Source organism: Halyomorpha halys, unplaced genomic scaffold (genome assembly GCF_000696795.3).
Source record: "Halyomorpha halys isolate HHAL.00 unplaced genomic scaffold, Hhal_1.1 Scaffold283.1, whole genome shotgun sequence".
Taxonomy (NCBI): domain Eukaryota; kingdom Metazoa; phylum Arthropoda; class Insecta; order Hemiptera; family Pentatomidae; genus Halyomorpha; species Halyomorpha halys.
In genome coordinates this window covers 57,560-77,394 of record NW_027113072.1, presented here as the reverse complement: position 1 = coordinate 77,394, position 19,835 = coordinate 57,560, and the positions used below count along the sequence as shown (strand labels likewise).

At 31.0% G+C, this 19,835-nt stretch overlaps 1 protein-coding gene across 2 annotated transcripts in view; it reads left to right on the top strand.

Annotated features, from left to right (window-relative positions):
- LOC106680719 (TBC1 domain family member 30) overlaps positions 1-19,835 on the top strand; it is a 499,453-nt gene that overhangs the window by 422,075 nt on the left and 57,543 nt on the right. For both annotated transcript variants that reach the window (XM_067050693.1, XM_067050694.1), the window contains one exon: positions 10,010-10,162. In XM_067050693.1, the coding sequence (XP_066906794.1) occupies positions 10,010-10,162 (153 nt within the window). The remainder of the gene's footprint in view (positions 1-10,009; positions 10,163-19,835) is intronic.

Genomic DNA, 19,835 nt, shown 5'->3' with positions numbered 1-19,835 from the left:
AATAAGGAAAGACCAAAGAAATCAGTATGTAAGTGAAGGAAATTTGTTATAAAAGTAATTAAAAGGAGCTGTTTGTAGGAATCCTTGAGAATGACCTGAGAGGTCGAAACGTCGGATGTTAAAAAAGAATAAAGTTGAGTGAAAAAGGATCAAAATTGTTTTAAAAAGAAAGTTACAATAGTTTGGACTCATCCGGGTGGATAGGAACATACTCCCAAGGAAGACCTATGAGACCCATGCACAGGCAAGGAGCCAGAGTGGGAGAGCCAGAATCTCTTAGGAAGACGGTGTACGAGATGCAAGAATAGGACTACTGTTGGAGAGGTTCTTCTGGTCCATACTCTACAAAGGCCAATGCCATACTGCTTTCTGGTACTGGATCAAATGGGTTGAACAAGGCAAGTGGATCTACTGATCATTTTTGCATCCACAAGAAAAACAATGGAGTAATACCTATTTGTACGAGACATGATATCTCTAAGTCGAACCTTTTGTTTTTCATATGAAGTTCCTCACAATCTACGATTTTATCAGAATTCAGAGGTAGTTCTATACCTAGAGGTAGTACAAGAGGAAATTTGGAATTAAAAGAAAATCTAACAAATTTTCAGTCATGGGTGGAAGGAAATTAAATAAATAAAACAAATGCGACCTGTGTTTCGTATTAAATAAATAAACAATAATTAAATCCTAGTTAACAATTCACATAATACTGTGAATAGATGTACTCGTAAAATTAGGTGTTTCGTGAAATTCCTAATAAATGATAAATTATAACATTAAAAACCTAAATTTATATATATTTAATTTATGTATTTATTAATTTATTTATTTCTTCTTCTAATCGGGCTTCAAAATTTTTCCCCCAAGATGAGTAGCGCTAGCAGTAGCGATATTTAGTTTATCCTGACAGAATTTGAAAACTTAATAATATTATGCAAATATCCCCTTAGATCCTGGCTGGTCTGGTTAGCTCTGAAGCACGGTAGGCCATTATACTCGTATTTTAGACTTTAATATCCAGAAGGCATTACCTAAACAGTTTTGAATATCAAACGATAAGCCTGCAAATTATATATTAGCTTTGACTTCAGGTCTAAGATGTTTTTCATATTTCTACGGGACCCAATATATATATTTTTTTTTAAATCTGTACTTCAGTACTACTCTTTAATTTTTGTGGTGAAATAGGGACTTTGTATTATAATGATAAAGAAACTTATCATACAACAAATATATTCAGTAAAAAAAATATGTATGTATAATAATGTATTATTATTTTAAAACCAGGATAACAAACTTTTAGTTTAATCCTGGAGTAATTAAACTAAAAGTTAGTTTGACTTCGATAATAATCACATTTATTTTTAATTAATTATTAATCTAACTACCTTGGAGGAAGGAGGTAAGCTGGCTGGTAAAATGAAGCCAAAAAGGGGCCTTTATTAAAGGGAGTGTACAGAGGAGTAGGGAAAGAGTACGAACCAATCGCAGGTGCATTTTGTTTCACTTTAGATTATAATGGCGGACATTTCTCCTTCAACGTAAATCTAGCCTCCGTGGGCGTGGCCATTTTTGCTTTACTCTTTCTTTGAAGGAGAATAGGCTTATATCTCTCCGTTTTTTACTTCATTCTGAGCGGTTATTAAAATTCTAGCTTTAAAAAAAAGTTTTATCTTATTGATGTAATTAACAGACGTTTTAGTAATCATTACGATATTTATAATTTCATAAAAGATTATTATTGATGGAATAATTTCTTAATCTTTTTTCTTAATTTTTAAAATAATAAATAATTTCTTAATTTTGTTTCTTTAAGTATAGGTTAGGTTTCTTATTTTTTAGTAACCTTATTCCTGGTTATTTCTGATTTACTAGGGGATAAGAGAAGTACTGCAAGTAACCAACCTATTCTAATCATATATCATTTTATGCTATTTATAACTATCTACTAAGGAATCAACTCTGAGATTGATTATTCATTGTTTTTATTTATTTAGTTTTTTTGCTTGTCAATTTGTGCTTTAACTTATTTATTCATTAAGTTATTTTTTTTTTAAATTTATTTATTCATTCAAGTATTTCTTGTAACTAACTTATTTTTTAAAGTTTATATACTAGATTTGTTTTATAAATTTATTTATTAATTAGTTTTTCTGTAAACTGATCTGATGCTCTGAAACTTACGTCTTTTGTTATATATTACATCGCTATCTAATGATAAATTTGTTTAATTTATTTTACGGATCGAACGTGAGTAGCGGATAACTGGAAAGGGTCAGCCAGAATGAATTAGAAAGAATAAAGTTGTCAATTAAATGAAATTTAATTTTCAAATGGAATGAAATTGTGAAAAACAAAAAAAATCCTAATATTTGTATTTAGTGTGTAGACTAGTATTGATGTTTTGTTATATCATGTAAAAGTATGTATTGTATAAATGTCCGATCATGGATTGATTGGATATTTGGGCAGCATGGCTAAATAAAGTATTTCCCTCTTTCTCTCTATGTGAATGACTACTTACAAACCTAACACTTTTTTCCTTTAAGCGTGGCCATTCCAAATGGAAATATATGGAATAAATTATGCATTCTAGAATTTTATGAATCTGGTTTTTGAATCAAGAAGAAATTGGGAAAACTTTTAATTTGAAAAAAAAAAAATGATATTTTGAAATCTGCCATTTCGGTGAAATATTGCACTTATGTTATGACATAATTTCTTCACACTACCTAGTGATTTAAGAAAAAAAATGTAACAAAACATTAAAACTATAAATTATTCAATTTTGCAGTTAACTGTCTACTCAAGTAGGCAAGATCTATACTCAATAGATCTAGAATGAATTCCCAATACCTTGTTTGATCAAGAGCTATTCCAGCTAGTTTATAGTCAGTGACTAGTTATAAGGTAGGTGGCCTAGATGTGGCTTACCTACGGTTGGAACAGCTAGCCCACTCAATATCCAATCAAATGGCTTGAAATGTTTCCTATAGCTAGAGTAATCTATCTACTTTTAAAATAAAATAAGGAAATCAATTAAGAAGAAAGTTTAGGAAGAATTTGGGCGTTCACCCAAATTATCATGAATAGGCCCTATTAACACCAGAGATTCCAGATGGCCTACACAGTCCACTTTATTTTATTACCTAGGAAAAGTAAAAATTAAATTTCAACACGATTCAAATCATAAAAACATTTATTGCAGAATATAGTAATATCATATGAATAAATGTAACTCGTCACATTCTGGACGCAGATACACCCTGTGCAGTCGGCTGCCATAACCACCGCTCAGTTTGTCGACATAACTTTGACACCTGAAGGGCAAATGGATGTTTTAAGCCCTCCATGGACACTTGGAAGTCAATGTTATCCCCACAACTGCAAGCGTGTGAATCCTATGTAATAGTTCCTTCCGTCAGACTCAGATAGATTTGCCCTCCGACCCAATTTCGGCTAGGACGTTGTTAGAAGTAAATTGTGTCTTCTTGGAGCACGCGTAGAGACCCCAAAGAGCTCAGCTGCTTTGTAGGATGATATTCCTTCTTTCATCGCTTCTTCATCAGAGATCCTTAGCTATCGAAATCATGAATAGGTTCCCAGGTAGCTCAATTATATCATTCACAAGAAACATGAGAACTTACCTCAAAATTAGCAACGATGTGTGCCCTTTGACTTCAAAGCTAGAGTAGTGAATCGTTGAACCCATTCTTCCACAACCACTAGTTGTTATATCTTGCCTAGAGAGAGAGAGAGAAATACTTTATTTATCTATGCTGCCTAAATTCATTAGGTTGCTATCTCACACAGCATACTTATCAATCCGTAATCGGACATATATAAATTACACATACATGGTATAATCAGAAAAAAAAGAAAGAAAAAGAAACAGATGCTAACTCTTTCTTTTACAGTAATCCCATTTTTATTTTATTTTTCAGCACTAGGCCCATAACAGGGCCTTGGATATATTTGGACCAGCTACCTTATTCATCCTCTACAGGTTCAGATAAATATACAATGAATAAATAAATCCGAACGTGTGAAATAATAAAATTAATTAAAGAATTATAAATTTTTTATTAATATAACTTGTAGGTTATACAAGGTATAGAACAGGAGCTATAATATCACAACAGAGACATGGAGACAAATTTTATTAATATAAATTAGCTGCACTAACCTATATTAATAGACCTTTTAATTAAAATATACCATTCATATAAGTTCGTCGATCGGGCCACCGTCCAATCACAGCAATTTAAAGCTAATATCTGTTTGTAATTAGAGTTGACTTTTAATTTCCTCTCTTCTAAATTACTGATAAATGAAAATACACGTCCTGCATTCGTCGAACCTATTCATTAGTCCTAACTCATAATTTTGTTGAACATTATTTAAATAGTGATAATTGAAATCGATGTCTATCCCAATGGGATGAAAACTCAGCAGGTCCAATTCCATTTCATCACCTGCAAGTTTTAATTAGCGATAGTAAGTTATACAGTAGTCATCCAATTACACCCTTCCAAGAAGTTGTAAGTGTGTCTACGGCACTGATTTGATGGTAATGTAATTAGATTACTTAGAAATTTACTTTATACTTATAAATTTAATTTATACTGCTTAGAAAATTACTGAACTTTTATTCAATACTATCTACAAAAAAAATTGTTAAATTAAAATATTTTAATTTGAAAATAGAACTCATTTAATTTTTAGCATCGTATTAAGGAGCTTATGAAAGAATTAAACTGTTTCATAACTATCTTCCGATATTACAATTAAACTTATTTATATTTGTAGTATTTAGTTAATTGATATTTAGCAAATTACAATTTAGTGGGTTGGGCTCCGTGGTGCCGTTTGTCGATTGAAGATCCCAAGTTGTGAGTTTATCGTAAGATCGCAAACTGTGCTGTTTTCTCAAAGCATGGAATGCAAATGGACAGCGGTGGGTTGGTATCTATCCAACTATCAGCAGTAGGCTGTATCAGAGCAATGTTGTCGAGGTATAAAGTATTGACTACACGACTGTGTAGGATGTGCTATGTTTTCTACCTATTGTTTCTGGGATGTCTAGATAATTACTGATAGCAATAATCCAAATTAGTTGAGTCCTTAAAACTATTACTAATGGATTGCTTTCCCAAAGGCCTAGCGAGTTTACCAGTTACCAATTAGTAATATTTATTAATTATTATTACCATTGAAATATATAATTTATTAGGGAGTGGTGTTGGGTAATATGGCCCTCAAAGCTACACAAAAGAACAAAGTATTTGTTTACATATAATATATCTATGAATAATATAATGTAATAAAATGGATCTATATAGTTATTTTGCCATAAAATATATTTACATGATATTTGAATACCTATAGCTAGGGTGGGTTATGCATGCCGTGGTGTATGGTGATGTTGGTTGGCTTTCATCTATTTATTAACTGCCTTCCAAATTCTGATGTCCAAGATCATCCAATTTTCTTTACCCCTTGTTTATTCAGACACTTAGGGACCCACCAGCTACTTCTAAAAAAAAAAAATAGTGAACAAAATTTGACCCACGACTCAAAAGGGTTTGCCACCTCTTTCTTAGAGGGTACTTTTTTTTCGATCCCTCGAAAACAGAAAATTAAACATGAATTTGTAAATTGTATTACCTATGTGTTACATAAGTTGAATTTATTACAACCTTTTTCTAGCGTTGGTGTGTGTTGATTTGTCCATTCTGTGAGAATTTAACTAAAATATTTTAAGATTAGGAACCTCCGCATGATGTTTGAGCAAATAAGAACAAATAAAAACAATTAGTAAATAATAATAATAGTTGGTTGTAGAAAAAGAGAAGGGGAAAGGGAGGGGGTGCAAGAGAAGAAAGGAGTAAAGGTAGGGTGATGTATATGGGGTTTTGTGGGCCCTTCGTGGCCTGCCACCATGCAGGAAGAGGGGGCAGGGTGGTTGAACAGAATATTGGATTGAAGAAAGCAGGGGGATGTCAAAAGAGTTTATGTGTCTCCGTTTGATGTGTTTTTAGAGGATACCCTTCTTCTAACTTCTCATATATACCGTATGCGTTAATAGGTGTCTAAGATAATTTACGACGTACTACTGCTTTTCCTAGGCGCCCACTGAGATGTTCCGGCAAAAACATATTAGCTAATATTTATAATTTTAAGAGGCCCAATACACAGCAAAGGCTGTGGTAATAACAACCATCATATAAAAAATATTTAAAAAAGTCTCATATACAAAAAAAATCCATTATATCGCTGCTCTACATGTATGACACGAGTGCAAAATATGAAATTATACAGGACAAGCAAAAGAAAAGTAATTCGAATTTGATTTAATCGTATGGCTCATAAATTCGGTTTTATTATTCTATGATAGTAGTTTGTATTAACATTGTAGGTTACTATTGCAACTTTCTATTTGTAAAATAATAAATACCTCTGTCAGCAATACCATGTAAATAACTCATTGTTATTCTGAAAAAAATTGGCATTATTATCTTAAATTTTACTTTTTTGGTGTAATAGGAGTAAGTAATACAATTAAAAATACGAAAAAAACGATATGAAAAGGTTTATTTGAACAAACATTAACAAACAAGTATGAAAAGCAGTGTTTCCTTTACAAAAATTATAGAAAAACTGGTACTAAAAGTATTTAAGACTGTCATATCCAAGGTTTGTAGAAGAAGAGAATCATGTAACTCTTTTAACTCATTCTCTGGAAGGGAAATATTTCTGTTGTAAACTTATAAAACATATAAAATTAATTTGTTATGATAAAAAATTTGAATCATCTTTTACCTTAACATCCCATTCGTTGCAGATTTGACCCAAAACAGATATGCGTCTTTTCATTCCAAACTCCTTAACCATCCTAACCCATTAATTCTTAATCTTTCATCCTTAACAATCCCTGATAATCCTCCGAGGCGTCTGAAAAGAAGATGGCCACGGGACCTTCTAATTTAAATTAATGTTTGAAGTACCACCAATGGGTGGTTCCTTCCCAAGATTTTCAAGTGTATATGAAATATACAACATATTTACTTATTGTATTATTTTTTTCAGTTGTAAATTACATTAAATAAATTTTAAAAAATCATTTTTTGGGTACGAAGGCCCCTAGTGGTGAGGACGAAGTTCCAATTTTGCTATAAACAACTTTTGTATCGATAGCTTTCCAGGCAAAGTATAGCACACTTTATCTTCTGAAAAATAATTAGCAATTGTGTCATTATTCCGAAGCTAAATAAGCATGTGGATTATAACGACCGATCTTCCTTCCCATAACAAATTTCTTAAATAAAATTATATCGTTTTACAATAAACTATGAAATACATTTCTGAGCCCGCGAAGGCAATAAAGTAATTTTCATAACAAATTGCCGCTTATTCTTCTGGACTGCCAATATTTTAAACTATATAAATAAACAATAAATTGACAAACTATTTAAAGAAAATCAGCAGTTGAGCGTTAACACATAATATTTTGGTTACGAACTACTTATTATGTTATTGAACATATTTGCAATTCTGTATTTGACACACAAAATGCCAATAATAATTGATTATTTTAATATTAATTAAACAGTATCTGATTCAAACAAGATGTTTTTGGACTAAACACGGTTGATGGGGTTTCGTTTTTAAAAATAAAATAAAAAAATGGTATACTTAATAGAGAAGAAATTATTTGCATGGTGAAAATAAAAACCACCAAACTTGAGATAGGTACTCCGTAGAACGAGTAGCACTTTTAACGTCAATCGAGGGTTTTATTCCACTTTTCTGGCTCAGAACATTTTTTTCCGCCCTTTTTTTCATCCCTTCATTTATCATACTTCTCGTCTTAAATTATTTATTTTTTGTCCTCTTCATATAATTTATAATTATTTATTAACAACAAGATGAAATTTAACTGTAAATCTATTTTGCAATAAAGTAATTCGTTGTAGACAGCTTTATAAAAATTGGTTTCGCAAAATTTAAAAAAAAATTCATACAGTATATCTAATGAAATGGAGGGTGTCCAGAAAAGGAGAGCAGTGTTATTAAACAGGCAAATGAATATACAATGATCTGTAAGAAAAATAATTTATTTATTAATATGGGTACATGATGAAATACCATTTACTACAAATAACATTGTCTGAATTTCGGTCAGAGAAGTGTTAGAATTACTTGTTATTCGAATATCAAAAAGACACGCGGGCACCAGAGTGGAAGACGGGTATTATGAAACTGTCCGGTTTTGTAATTGTAGTAGAGATGGAACCATTTATTATTGTTTATATTTTTTTTAACTGTCAACACTTTTCCTGTGTCCGCTAGTCCCATTGTAAATGGAAGAACAAATAATTTTTAGTATTTTCTGTATAGAGACTGCCGATCTGAGCAAGTGAAATTATTATATAGTTTAAATGATAAACTTCGAATATCTGTTGTATTTTAATGATTTTTGAAGTATTATTGTGTTTAGTAAACTATGAAAAATAAATATATATGTAAGACTCTCGGGCGTAAGAAGTGAAACTTCTTAGGTTTTAACTAGTCATTTTATTATTTCAGATTTGGAAAATGGAATTTAAGTGAGGCAAATCTCTCTTGATTAAATGAAATTTCTATTGTTTCATCTATTCATCAAACTGACACCCTAAGAAGGAAATGGTTTATGATGGATGAAATTTGATAGAAATAATTTGTATTGTACATTTTCTAAAGAATCAGAGGATACTATTGCAATGGTATTGCCTCATCTGGCTGTAAACTGTCTTGCGTCAGTGTTAAACTTTAACATGAACTGTTGAAAATGCTAATGAAATTTATATCTGTATTTAAGGAAATGAATTATTCCCTCTTGCTATTTCTGTATTGATATCTCCCTTCATGCATATTGAAGCGAGATGATGTCGGATTTACGCATCCGAGGTTTGTAGGATTTTTGTTTATTTGATTTCTGATGGTTTTATTTTAATATCACCCCTGTGAACCGGTCGTCAAAAGCTTTACGACGTCATGCCGGAACTCCTAGAATATGGTAAAACCCACGTAAGAATATCAGGTCATAATGTCACGAATAACGTGATAACCTAGCTACCACCTCCACTGGTCTGGGCGCAAGATTGGAAGGGAGGATCCAGTGTTAGAGTAAGGAATATCAGGATCAGAGGAAATTTTATAGTTTTTATCATTTGCCAATCCAATCAGCCGGGACGAAACTGAGCAACGAGCGAGTTACGCATATTATCATCCCCCCCCCAACAACTCAGCGAACCAAAAAGCGGTGAGAAGTAGAGGGTCAGCTTGAATACTGCACGATTCTCGGCTTCACCTTGAGGCGGTGAGTGGCAGGGCATTATTCCCCAACACTGAAACATCTTCGAACATTTGAGATTTAGTCTGAGACCTACCCCGTTCATTATATTAATATTAGAACGTATTAACCAATTAACACATGTGTCCTTTCAGGGATTTTTTTAATATGTATGTGTTTGTTAAATAAAATTCCTCTTAATTTTCATAGACAATTTTAATCACGAACTCAATCAGCATACAACAGCAGGTACGTATCAGGCCTCTGAAGTTGTACAGACATATATGGAATCAATATATTTTTCACCGGTCCGTTTCGGGTCCTGCAGCGAGTTGTAAATTCAAAGTTGGTTCAACACTTGCCCTTTTCATTCAATAATAAATGGTATGGGAATTGCCATGTGGAAATATTTGAAAAAAAATAAATGTAAAATTGAAGTACCAATTCAAAATCTACTGTTATTTTGGATCACATAAAGTTCCGTCAAAGCCCTTATACTTTTTTTTTATTGTTACATTTAGGTTTATTACAAATATCTCGTATGAATAAAATTAAAACATAAGATTTAGCACAGTAGGGCCATTAAAATATTTTATCATATTTGAGCACTGCAACTAACTTATCATCGAAAGCCTTGGTAAAGAACATGTAGTAATCACTCTTGATTCACAGGTGGTCTCTCTGAAGAAAGCAGCGGTGAGGCCCGGATGACCCCAATATCGAACCATCCAGACAGGGAGAAAATCGCCCTCGATATCTCTGCGCTGAAGAAGCAATATTGGAAGTTGAGGGAGCGGCAGAGGCAGGCTCATATCATTCTCTCAGGTCAGGATTTTTTGTATTTACATGTTCAAAATTAAGTCATTATGCGTGAGAAATTTAAAAATGACTTTTCAAGGTTCTTGAGGAAATTCTAACTTGTTAAAGGCATGTAATCATATTTCGTCACTTAATATGTGATACCTGATAACTAAAAAACAAATTTTATGTATACCATATAAAGAACAATTTAATAAATAATGCTTCATTCTGAATACATCTTCTCATTAAAATTCTTGAAGTTAGGAAAAATTATGTAGGTGTCATAAAAAAGTGACGAGATTTCTTTGTAATGATGAATTGAATTTTAATAATTTTTTAAAGAAATAAAATCACTGTGTTGATTTTTGCGATCCTGCTTATTTAGCAAACAGCTTAAGCAGCAATGTGTACTTTTTAATATTAAATGAGAAAAACTATATGTATAGTACAATAATAAACATGAACAATAAAAAAATATTTTAATAAAAAAAAATAATACTATGGAAATAACCCTATTTCATACTGCTATTTCTTGGGGTGTTATTGCATATATCTTTAAACATATTATTGGATTGTTAGTGATATAAAAAAATGGAACTTATTATAGTAGCTGAGCTTATTATTTGTACGGTTTTTACGTATTGGCTCTTTATATTTTAATCAATTGCCTTTGAATAAAATTTGGACAAATGTCCAGTAGGTATCGATATTTTAGTTAAAGTATCGTATCGATACTTTGGTGGTATCGCAATCTCCAAGGGTCTACAATAATACCTTCCAGTTCTACCAATTCAGAAGTGTAAACAATGTGTAGTTAGGCTAGGTTTGAACAAGTTTATGGTCTTTTTCTTTATGTTTCTATTTTAAATTTGATGGCATAGATTGTGAAGGATCTGCATCCTTATTTTATTTTAGACTACGAAGTAATATAAAGTTGGGACAACCGATTTTGACCTCTCGTGTCCTTTTAATGTTTATACAACTAATTTATATCTGTAACCACCTGGGTCAATTTCATTTTGGAAATAAAAAATAAAATCGTTTATTTGATTTGTTTATGTTTTATCTGAATGATGTTCTGCCCCAATAAAGTTAAATCTGCTCTGATAAAGATCTGCTATTTTCTATACTTCTTGAGCTGCAATCTCTATCCAGTCCCACCAATTTTTATAATCCTCCTCGAAGGCTGATACGGCATTGAGCCTGAGACCCGTAAGTTCTGGCAATGGCCAGCGTCTTCACTCCAGTCAGGATTGTTTGTGCCTCAAGGTCTTTCACTCTGTTTCCACTGGCCCTTAATACCAGTGACTTGGCTGGGAGAGAAGTTCTGGGAACCCTTTGAAGCCTTGCTTTGCCTTTCACATTAGGGTAACAAAGCTTAATCCGGAGTTCCCCAGGCAGAATGTAAATATTGAATATATGTTTAAATGTGTATTTATTATATGGTTACTTAATTTTTATTTTCTTTGTGTCGTACGTTAATTTTTTATTATTTTATTGTTTGACCAGTTTTGTTTTATTATATTTTTGATACAGATTCATATTTTTATTTTGAAAAATAATGATAGTATTTTCTTTTATTTATATTTTTCTTATTATTAATAATTTAAATTTAATGTTTTCTCGTTCCCTGTGTAACCGATCTAGCCCGAACCAGATATCACTACTTCCATTATAAACTCCCTAACCACTCAAACCCCCTAGTTTCTAACCTTGCATCCTCTTCCATTCCTGACAATCCTCCGAGGCGCCTGAAAAGTAGATGGCCACGAGACCAGCAAATGTAAAATGTCATTAGAGTGCTACCAATGGGTAGTTTCTCTACACACCTGTAACACTCCAATTTAACTCAGATCAGATTTACTAAATGTATTATAATGTACAGTTGTAAATAGCAATAAATACATATTTAAAATAAAAAAAATATGTTTTCTCTTTCAATTCATTGAGTACTATTATTATCATTTACCTTTTTGTCTTTTTTCTGTTTGTTTTTATTTTTTTTTTCAATTTCTGTACATGTTGTGTGAATGAATATTTGAAAACTAATACCTAATGCCCTTGATTTTTTAATTCTCTTCAATTAATATTATACAGAAAATTTCTTGAGCATTTATAATTTGATGATAATGTATCTACTTAAATCCATAAAAAATGAGATAAAAATATATTTAATGCCTAAAACATTATAACTTTCCCTTGTCTTTATTTACAGGCAAGTGTTACAATTAAAGTGTAATATAACAATTTTCTTTTGTAACAATTAAATGTTATTTAACCTTAATGTTTAATATTCAATTGCTAAATATCTTAGCCTAAATAATATACTTTCTAATCTTTAATAGATTTCTTAAACATTAAACTTCCAATTACCCTCTTTTTGGCTTCGCTGTAGTCGGGTAAAACATTCAATGTAATTGGAGTAATTTCATTGGGGTAAAACAAATTGAGCGCCAGGTGCATTGCTAATCCCTCACGAACTGTCAACAAACCGTCGGGCGCAGTCTTATGAAAATTGTTTATATACTCGCTGTATACTACTTTTTTAATTCATATTTACCTTTAAAATAACATCTCTTTAAAACATTGTTGATTGTTGAAAAAGGGAGCTGCATAGATCGTTGAGTTGTGATTCAATTCTAAAACTGAAGCGTCAATAGTTACTTAGCTCTTGAAGTTGGTCAATACCCTATATCTCGGGAGGAACAATAACGGAAGCTGTAAATCATTGTCAAAACTTTTTCAATCCCTTAAAACCAACTAACAGCGATGCACACGCACCAACTGATTGGTTCTTCTCTCTCAGGTCACTGAAAATTCAGAACTGAATTAATCAGTAGTCGAATAACTCTTTTTTGCTACATTTTCTTCTTTTTTATTAACTCTAGGTGGATTGGTTTAGGAGTTTATTAACTCTGTTCAATTGTAAAAAATGAGGTAACTGGATTTTTTTTTATTTAGTTTTTAATTTTTGTACCACAGAGCTCACTGTAGATCTAAAAAGTTTTAGGGTTGACCATGATAACTGTTATAAAACAAAGGATTTAACCTCATTTTGATTTTATGGATATTTTATTTAAATAAGATACAAATTATGAAATTTATTTGCTGATAATAATTACTTTAACGATGTGGAACACGATCAGAAACTTTTCTGGTTCTGTTAAATATAAATTTATTTTAAGATTTTCTCTTTAGGCTCTTCTTTTGGGTTCTCTCTTCTTACATAGTATAAAGATTTCACTTTACTTTTCCTCTTGTACATGTTTCGAAAATATTGTGTTAATAGCTTCCGTACTAAAATCCAGATCCAAGTTCAACATTTTTTGATCAATAATGACGTGAATAGCAATGGGAAATATCCTGGTATTCCTTTGAATATATTGAATATCCCTAGGCTTAGGTAGGTTTTAGCTCGCAGATGGGGGTGAGCGTGGATACTCAGAAATATCGATATATATCGAAGTTTGGTACAAAAGATCTCTTTTGAAATAGAAACGGGAAGGCATCAATAGAAATTCGAAGTATCATATAGGTATGGAAAGATATTTCGTCCTCCTAAAAGTCTTTTTTATTACTTTATATTTGTATTTAATATCAGATCGACCTGGTTATACCATAATATAACAAGTACATTATTTGTTCTAATGAACAATTGATTATGGGTGGGGGTATAGTCTCGTGCAAACGACACCCCTAACTATTTACAACACTATAAATATTGAATAATAACGATGAATTATAAAAACAAAATATATAGATAAAAAAATCAAGTAAAATATAAGGGTAAAAATAATAATTCTTAAAAATAAAAAAAACAATAACATTTATATATTTAATAAAATAAATACCTTAACACCCCATTCGTTCCAGATTTGACCCAAAACAGATATGCGTCTTTTCATTCCAAACTCCTTAACCATCCTAACCCATTAATTCTTAATCTTTCATCCTTAACAATCCCTGATAATCCTCCGAGGCGTCTGAAAAGAAGATGGCCACGGGACCTTCTAATTTAAATTAATGTTTGAAGTACCACCAATGGGTGGTTCCTTCCCAAGATTTTCAAGTGTTTATGAAACATACTACATATTTACCTATTGTATTATTTTGTACAGTTGTAAAATACATTAATAAATAATTGACTTCTATTGGGAAAAAAAAGCTAATTTGAGAAAAAGACGAAGAGAAAAAAATAAATAAAATGGCAGTGTTGTCAATAATAGAACAGATAAATATAGAAATCATGACAGAATATCTTGCAGCTGCCTGGGCTTAAGTCTTCTAGATGAGGTTGGATTTCCTGAGTTGTAAGTTACTGCTCCTTCAACTGCCGGAAACTGGGAGTGGAATTTCATGAACCGTTTTTTTATGAAGTCTTCTATTGATTCCATTTGTTCCTGATGCAATTGGCTATTTCTTATAAACCAAGGGGAATCCACTACGATTCTTAGGATCTTATTTTGAAACAATTGTTATTTTTCCTTTTTCCGTACTCAGTAGTGGCCTTAGTATTGTTTTAAAAATAAGGATATTTTTCGCTGATTTTATGATAGAATATAGCACTGTCAACGTTGCATAATTTTTTGTTAATTTAATATTAATATGGTAAGGCGGGTATCGAGATGAATTCACAGGTATCTTACAGCTTCCCTAGCAGGATTCCATTGCACTTTTCTATCTTTGAGGATAAGTTCTGGGGGGTGAGAGTTTGAGCCTAAAAGCTTTTAGAGTAGATGTTTTAATATTGAAACTAATCATTCATTTATTATAGTACTGTTCAAGATCAGTAAAGTGACTCTGCAAAGTGTTTTTAACTATTATTATGTAATTGTTTTGAGAGAAAACAGTAGTCTGGATTATGTCGTGAAGAATAAAGTTAAACATAATGGGAGAAAAGACTGAATCTTGTATAGTACCGGCATGTATTTGTCTGAAGGTAGAAATTGTGTTATACATTCTGAAAGAAAATGTTCGGTCGTTGATTAATGAGCTCATAATATCGTATAAGTATTCAGAGTGTTTACTTTATTTAATTTGATTAGGAGACCTCTATGCAGACCTTATCGAATGCTTGTTGGAAGTTCAAAATGCTAGTAGAGTGTATCTCTTTTTTCGAATCCGTTGATTAGAAATTCTGATAGTCTTGTCAGTCAACCTAACCAGTTAGTTGAGAAGTAGAATGACTTTACAGGAAACTAAATTGAAAATCTGAAATAATTTGATGCTCCGAGCAAAAAGAATACTTTTTTTTTATATATAGCTGATTTAAGTAATTTTCTAAAAATGGTTAATAAACTGAAGGTTTTATAGCTGCTGACTTGTTTAGCAAATATCCAGTATGCAGGAAGCTGTTAAAAATCGGCTTGATGAAAACGATAGCTTTCCTGGGTAACATTTTAATAGCTATCACTGAAATCAAATCATCACCAGGACCTTTCACTATTTTAAGCCTTTTATTCACGACCCCAAAAGAAATCCAACTTCGTGAATTTTGGTGGTAGCTGAACTGTTGTGAGGGGGAGATTTAAATACTCATTAATGTCATTAGAGAATTTTTCTCAAAGAAATTTGCAAACACTTTTTCAGCGTCGCTGGTAGTGAATTCATTATTGTCAACAAAACTTGGAATTTTCGCAAATTTAACCAATAGACGCTACGTAACCTTCCATAAATATTGGTCCTATGGGTATACATCATTTCCATAATTCTAATATTTAGCTCACAGCCATTCTTCCAGTTACCCTGTAGTTGCGTGTTTGAGGTAGCTCCATTTGTTTATGTAAGCAGAGTCTCTAGTGCAGATTCACTATCTCCTTGCATGATTTTTTCTTTAATTATTGATAGAATTGATTTTGGGCAACTGCTAGAGAATAATTTTCACCTTGACTAGAAAGGTTTGAAAGTTGCGTCATGTAAACTATGTAAGATAGATTGGGTTTTATTTCTTCATTTTAGCATAGATTTCTTGAATGAGAAAATAAAACTGAAAAAAATTATCCTACCATTTTTCAGTTTTATTTTCTCATCGACTAGAATTTTAAACGTTTCTCAGTCGATCACTTCATCAATGAGGGATTTTTTTCTTCGTTTCTTTGTGTATCTCAGTCGAGGAATTAATTAATACAGGAATATGGGTCAAATTCAAAGCTGTGATCACTTTAGATGAGAAAGAAAACAAAAGTTATTTATTAATATCTAGAATGGCAGGTTCACAGCTTGGTCTGTAAAACTCAGTCATTATGTAAGATTTTGTAACTTGGGATTTTCAATTTGATGTTTTGGAATAAATGTGTCTCTGTTATGCAGGGTATATCGATGAAATTTGATTCGAGGAAAATTTTGAATTCATTACTTTGAGAAGATATGTCATGTGCATTCCAGTTTAATTTTTTTAATTTTCTTAATACTAGTATCCATAGACAAAAATTAAATATTTCAGAATTAATAGGATAATATTTAATTTCTACTAAAGCTCAGTTAGTCAGAAGAGAATTAGTAACCGTAGATAAGCTGTTATGTATATTACGGTCCATTCATAAAGAAAGATTTGTCATGATTTGTGGTAGATAGGGTGTAATAGCTTTGATTATAATTTTAGTTATAGAAGACAATAAATTTTCCCAATTTATTTTACATTGATCGTGTAGCATCAACATATGAAAATTTCGAAGTAGTTCTAGTAGCTGATCTGTTTAAATTGTTTCAGATTTACGAGTATTTGGCATAAGAGATGACTTTATTTTATTTGTTATGCATCCTTTATAATTAACCACATGAGCTAGTTCACAATTTACACAAAATGGCTTATCCCTTTTAACGGGCATTGTGAGAAATGGTGTTTATCCTTGCGCTTAACACACCTTGAATCTAACTGGCAAAAATGTTTTGTGTGGCCATGTCTCTGATAGCTTTTAAACATAGAAATATCAATGTTTTTATGCTTAAGTTCTACCATAATTATAGCAGAAAATAAATGTTTAAGATTAAAAATATCAATAGCCTTTTCATTGGATACTGAACAACATGGAGTTGATTTTTTATCTTTATTTAGTATTCTGGATACGTATACAACTTCAAATTCTTTAGTCTAATCCGGTCTTTAATTCCTCTTTGGTTATTCTATAACAAAACTTCCTAATTACTACTTTTTATTATTTTTTTACTACTATTATTGTTATTACTATTATTTTAATTTTTACTGCTACTATTTTACTATTTATATTTTTTTACTCTTTTTATCGATAAAAAATGTATAATATTCAATTTTTTCTTATTCATAGTATTTGGCCATAGTTCTATTGTCGTTTATGTTCGATAACATAATTTTCGTATAGTTGGCAGTTAGTTGGATAGTGAGAGTGGTCCTGTGCATGCATTTAATAGCTGTCTATAATTATTAGCAATATGTAGAAATATCGGTAGATTTTTTAAGCAATTGGAATAGTATTGTTATTATTGCTAGTACTTGATGTTGCTCTTATATACTTATCGGATGAAAGGTCATTTTCAGATAACTGATTAAATGTATTCCTCGCTTTCACTTTTAAAGGAGTTATTTATTGATAGTATTTGTAGGGGCTATAGTCTTTTTTTAAAAAGGAGAAATAAGAGAGATGAAGAATAAACAAAACCTCAATATTATATTATCTTAAACACTTACATTAATGGTTACAGAATAATCTCAATAATAACATAAAGAGTCCCTCACAACTCAGAAGTCAAATTACAACTAATATAACTTTCAGCGAACTAGGATAAATATACGCACTCTCACTTTTATTATCACTGTTCTCGAAAACAAAAAAAAACCTTCCCTCGCTCTCGCTTGTCAGTGTTGCCCACGCAGTGTTGCCATCTCACAATTTATTTTTTTAACCGGTGACTGGAACTGTGGTGAATAAGTTGGTTCGAGATTTCTTTTCTTCGAGTTGGATTCGTCTGTATGTAGGTCTACATTAGTTTTTTTATTAAAAATATATTCAATGTTTTGGGATGAACCGGGCGAATCGCTTAATTGAACGCCTAATTGCATTAATAAAAAAAACTAAGAAAAAACATGAAAAGAATAAAGAGAAAACAAAAATGACGAATAGGTTCAGTACAGCACTGCAATGGAACCACACTATATGAAAGTGTGAGGCAAACTCTATTAGTCTTGATTGGGTTAACAAGGTGTGAGGACCTAAATATGTACAGTATAAAAAAAAGGAAACAGAGAAGAAATACGAAGAACATAACCTTGATGAACTGATTTAAGACAATTCTTCTTGGATACCTACTGATATTGTACTGGACGATCACAGTGAGGAAAACTATTGTATTCTTGACACAAGCTGACATGTATAGTAGCTAAAGCCAGCTGAAGCACTACCTGTAGTTTTCTAACACTCTGCTTTCTATGCAGTTATCCTGTTAGATATTATTAGGCAATTGTGTTTCATCTATCTATCAGAATCAATTATATATTTAGAAGATTGTTAATTAACCGTGTATAGTATATAAAAGGTAGATAGTCCAGGTACGATCAAAAGAACTCAAATAGTAAATAAAACTATTTATTATGAGCCTCTTCACTTTGCAGGGCTAAAAAGATACAAAAATTAAAATAATGTAACAAAATAAGAGAATACATAACAGAAATAAAAATGAATTATGTCTAAAAATGATTTAAAATATGTTGAAATTCATACTAAAATGTACAGAGTAAATTAAAAATATAAAAATAACATGTACAGTGAAAAGTTTAAATAAACAAGAATTAAAAAAAGGTATTAGACAATCATGGAAAAAGGAAATAGTATCAAATGAAAAGAAGATAAAAAATAAATATCGAATTAAAGTAAACACTAAGGACGGAAAATAAGAATAAAATAAAGGTCGAGAAAAAAGTAAAATAATAATAAATATAACGTATTTGTTGTAACCACTGTTTCCCCCACTCCACTACCCTCTTGGTACCTCATCCGCCTTTACATCATTCTTATGCTCCATTTAAAAAAAATGGATGACCTATTTTGTTTATTGTTTTTCTTAATCCTTAGTCTTTATTTTATTCTTATTTTCCTTCCTCGAGTAATTACTTTAGTTTTGTATTTCTTTTGTATCTACTATCTACTTTTTTATTTCTTATCATTTCTTTTCATTAATTGTCTGATACCTTTTTGTAATTCTTATTTATTTATAACTTTTACTGCACATTTTATTTTTATTTTCTTTAATTTATTATTAAATCATTTTTAGCCATACCTTAGTTTACTTCTTATCTGTCTTCTATTATATATTGTACTTTAGGGGTTCTTAAATTTTTCTATGAATAATTTGTTTACATCTGCGTGTGATAATATTTCATTTGCTAAGTGATAAATTGTTTAACTTACAAAAACCTTTAGAAACAGAATTAAATTATAAAGTTTTAGAACCCAAAAGATTATTGCATAAATCCTTTTTAATAATATAAATAATTTTCTTCATTAATTTATAATGGTAACCCTAATAAAAATATAGCATCAGTATTGTTTTTATGTCTGCAAAAAAAATCGGCATAATTTGGTATTTACAGTTAAGACAGGTAGGGTCAGATTTAATCTACTTTTTTTGCTTTGCGTTGTATGTTACTGGATAGATTTAGAGCATAAATCGATTTCATTTGTTATAAATTATGATTTTTATAAAAAAAAAAGCATCATTTTAGAGA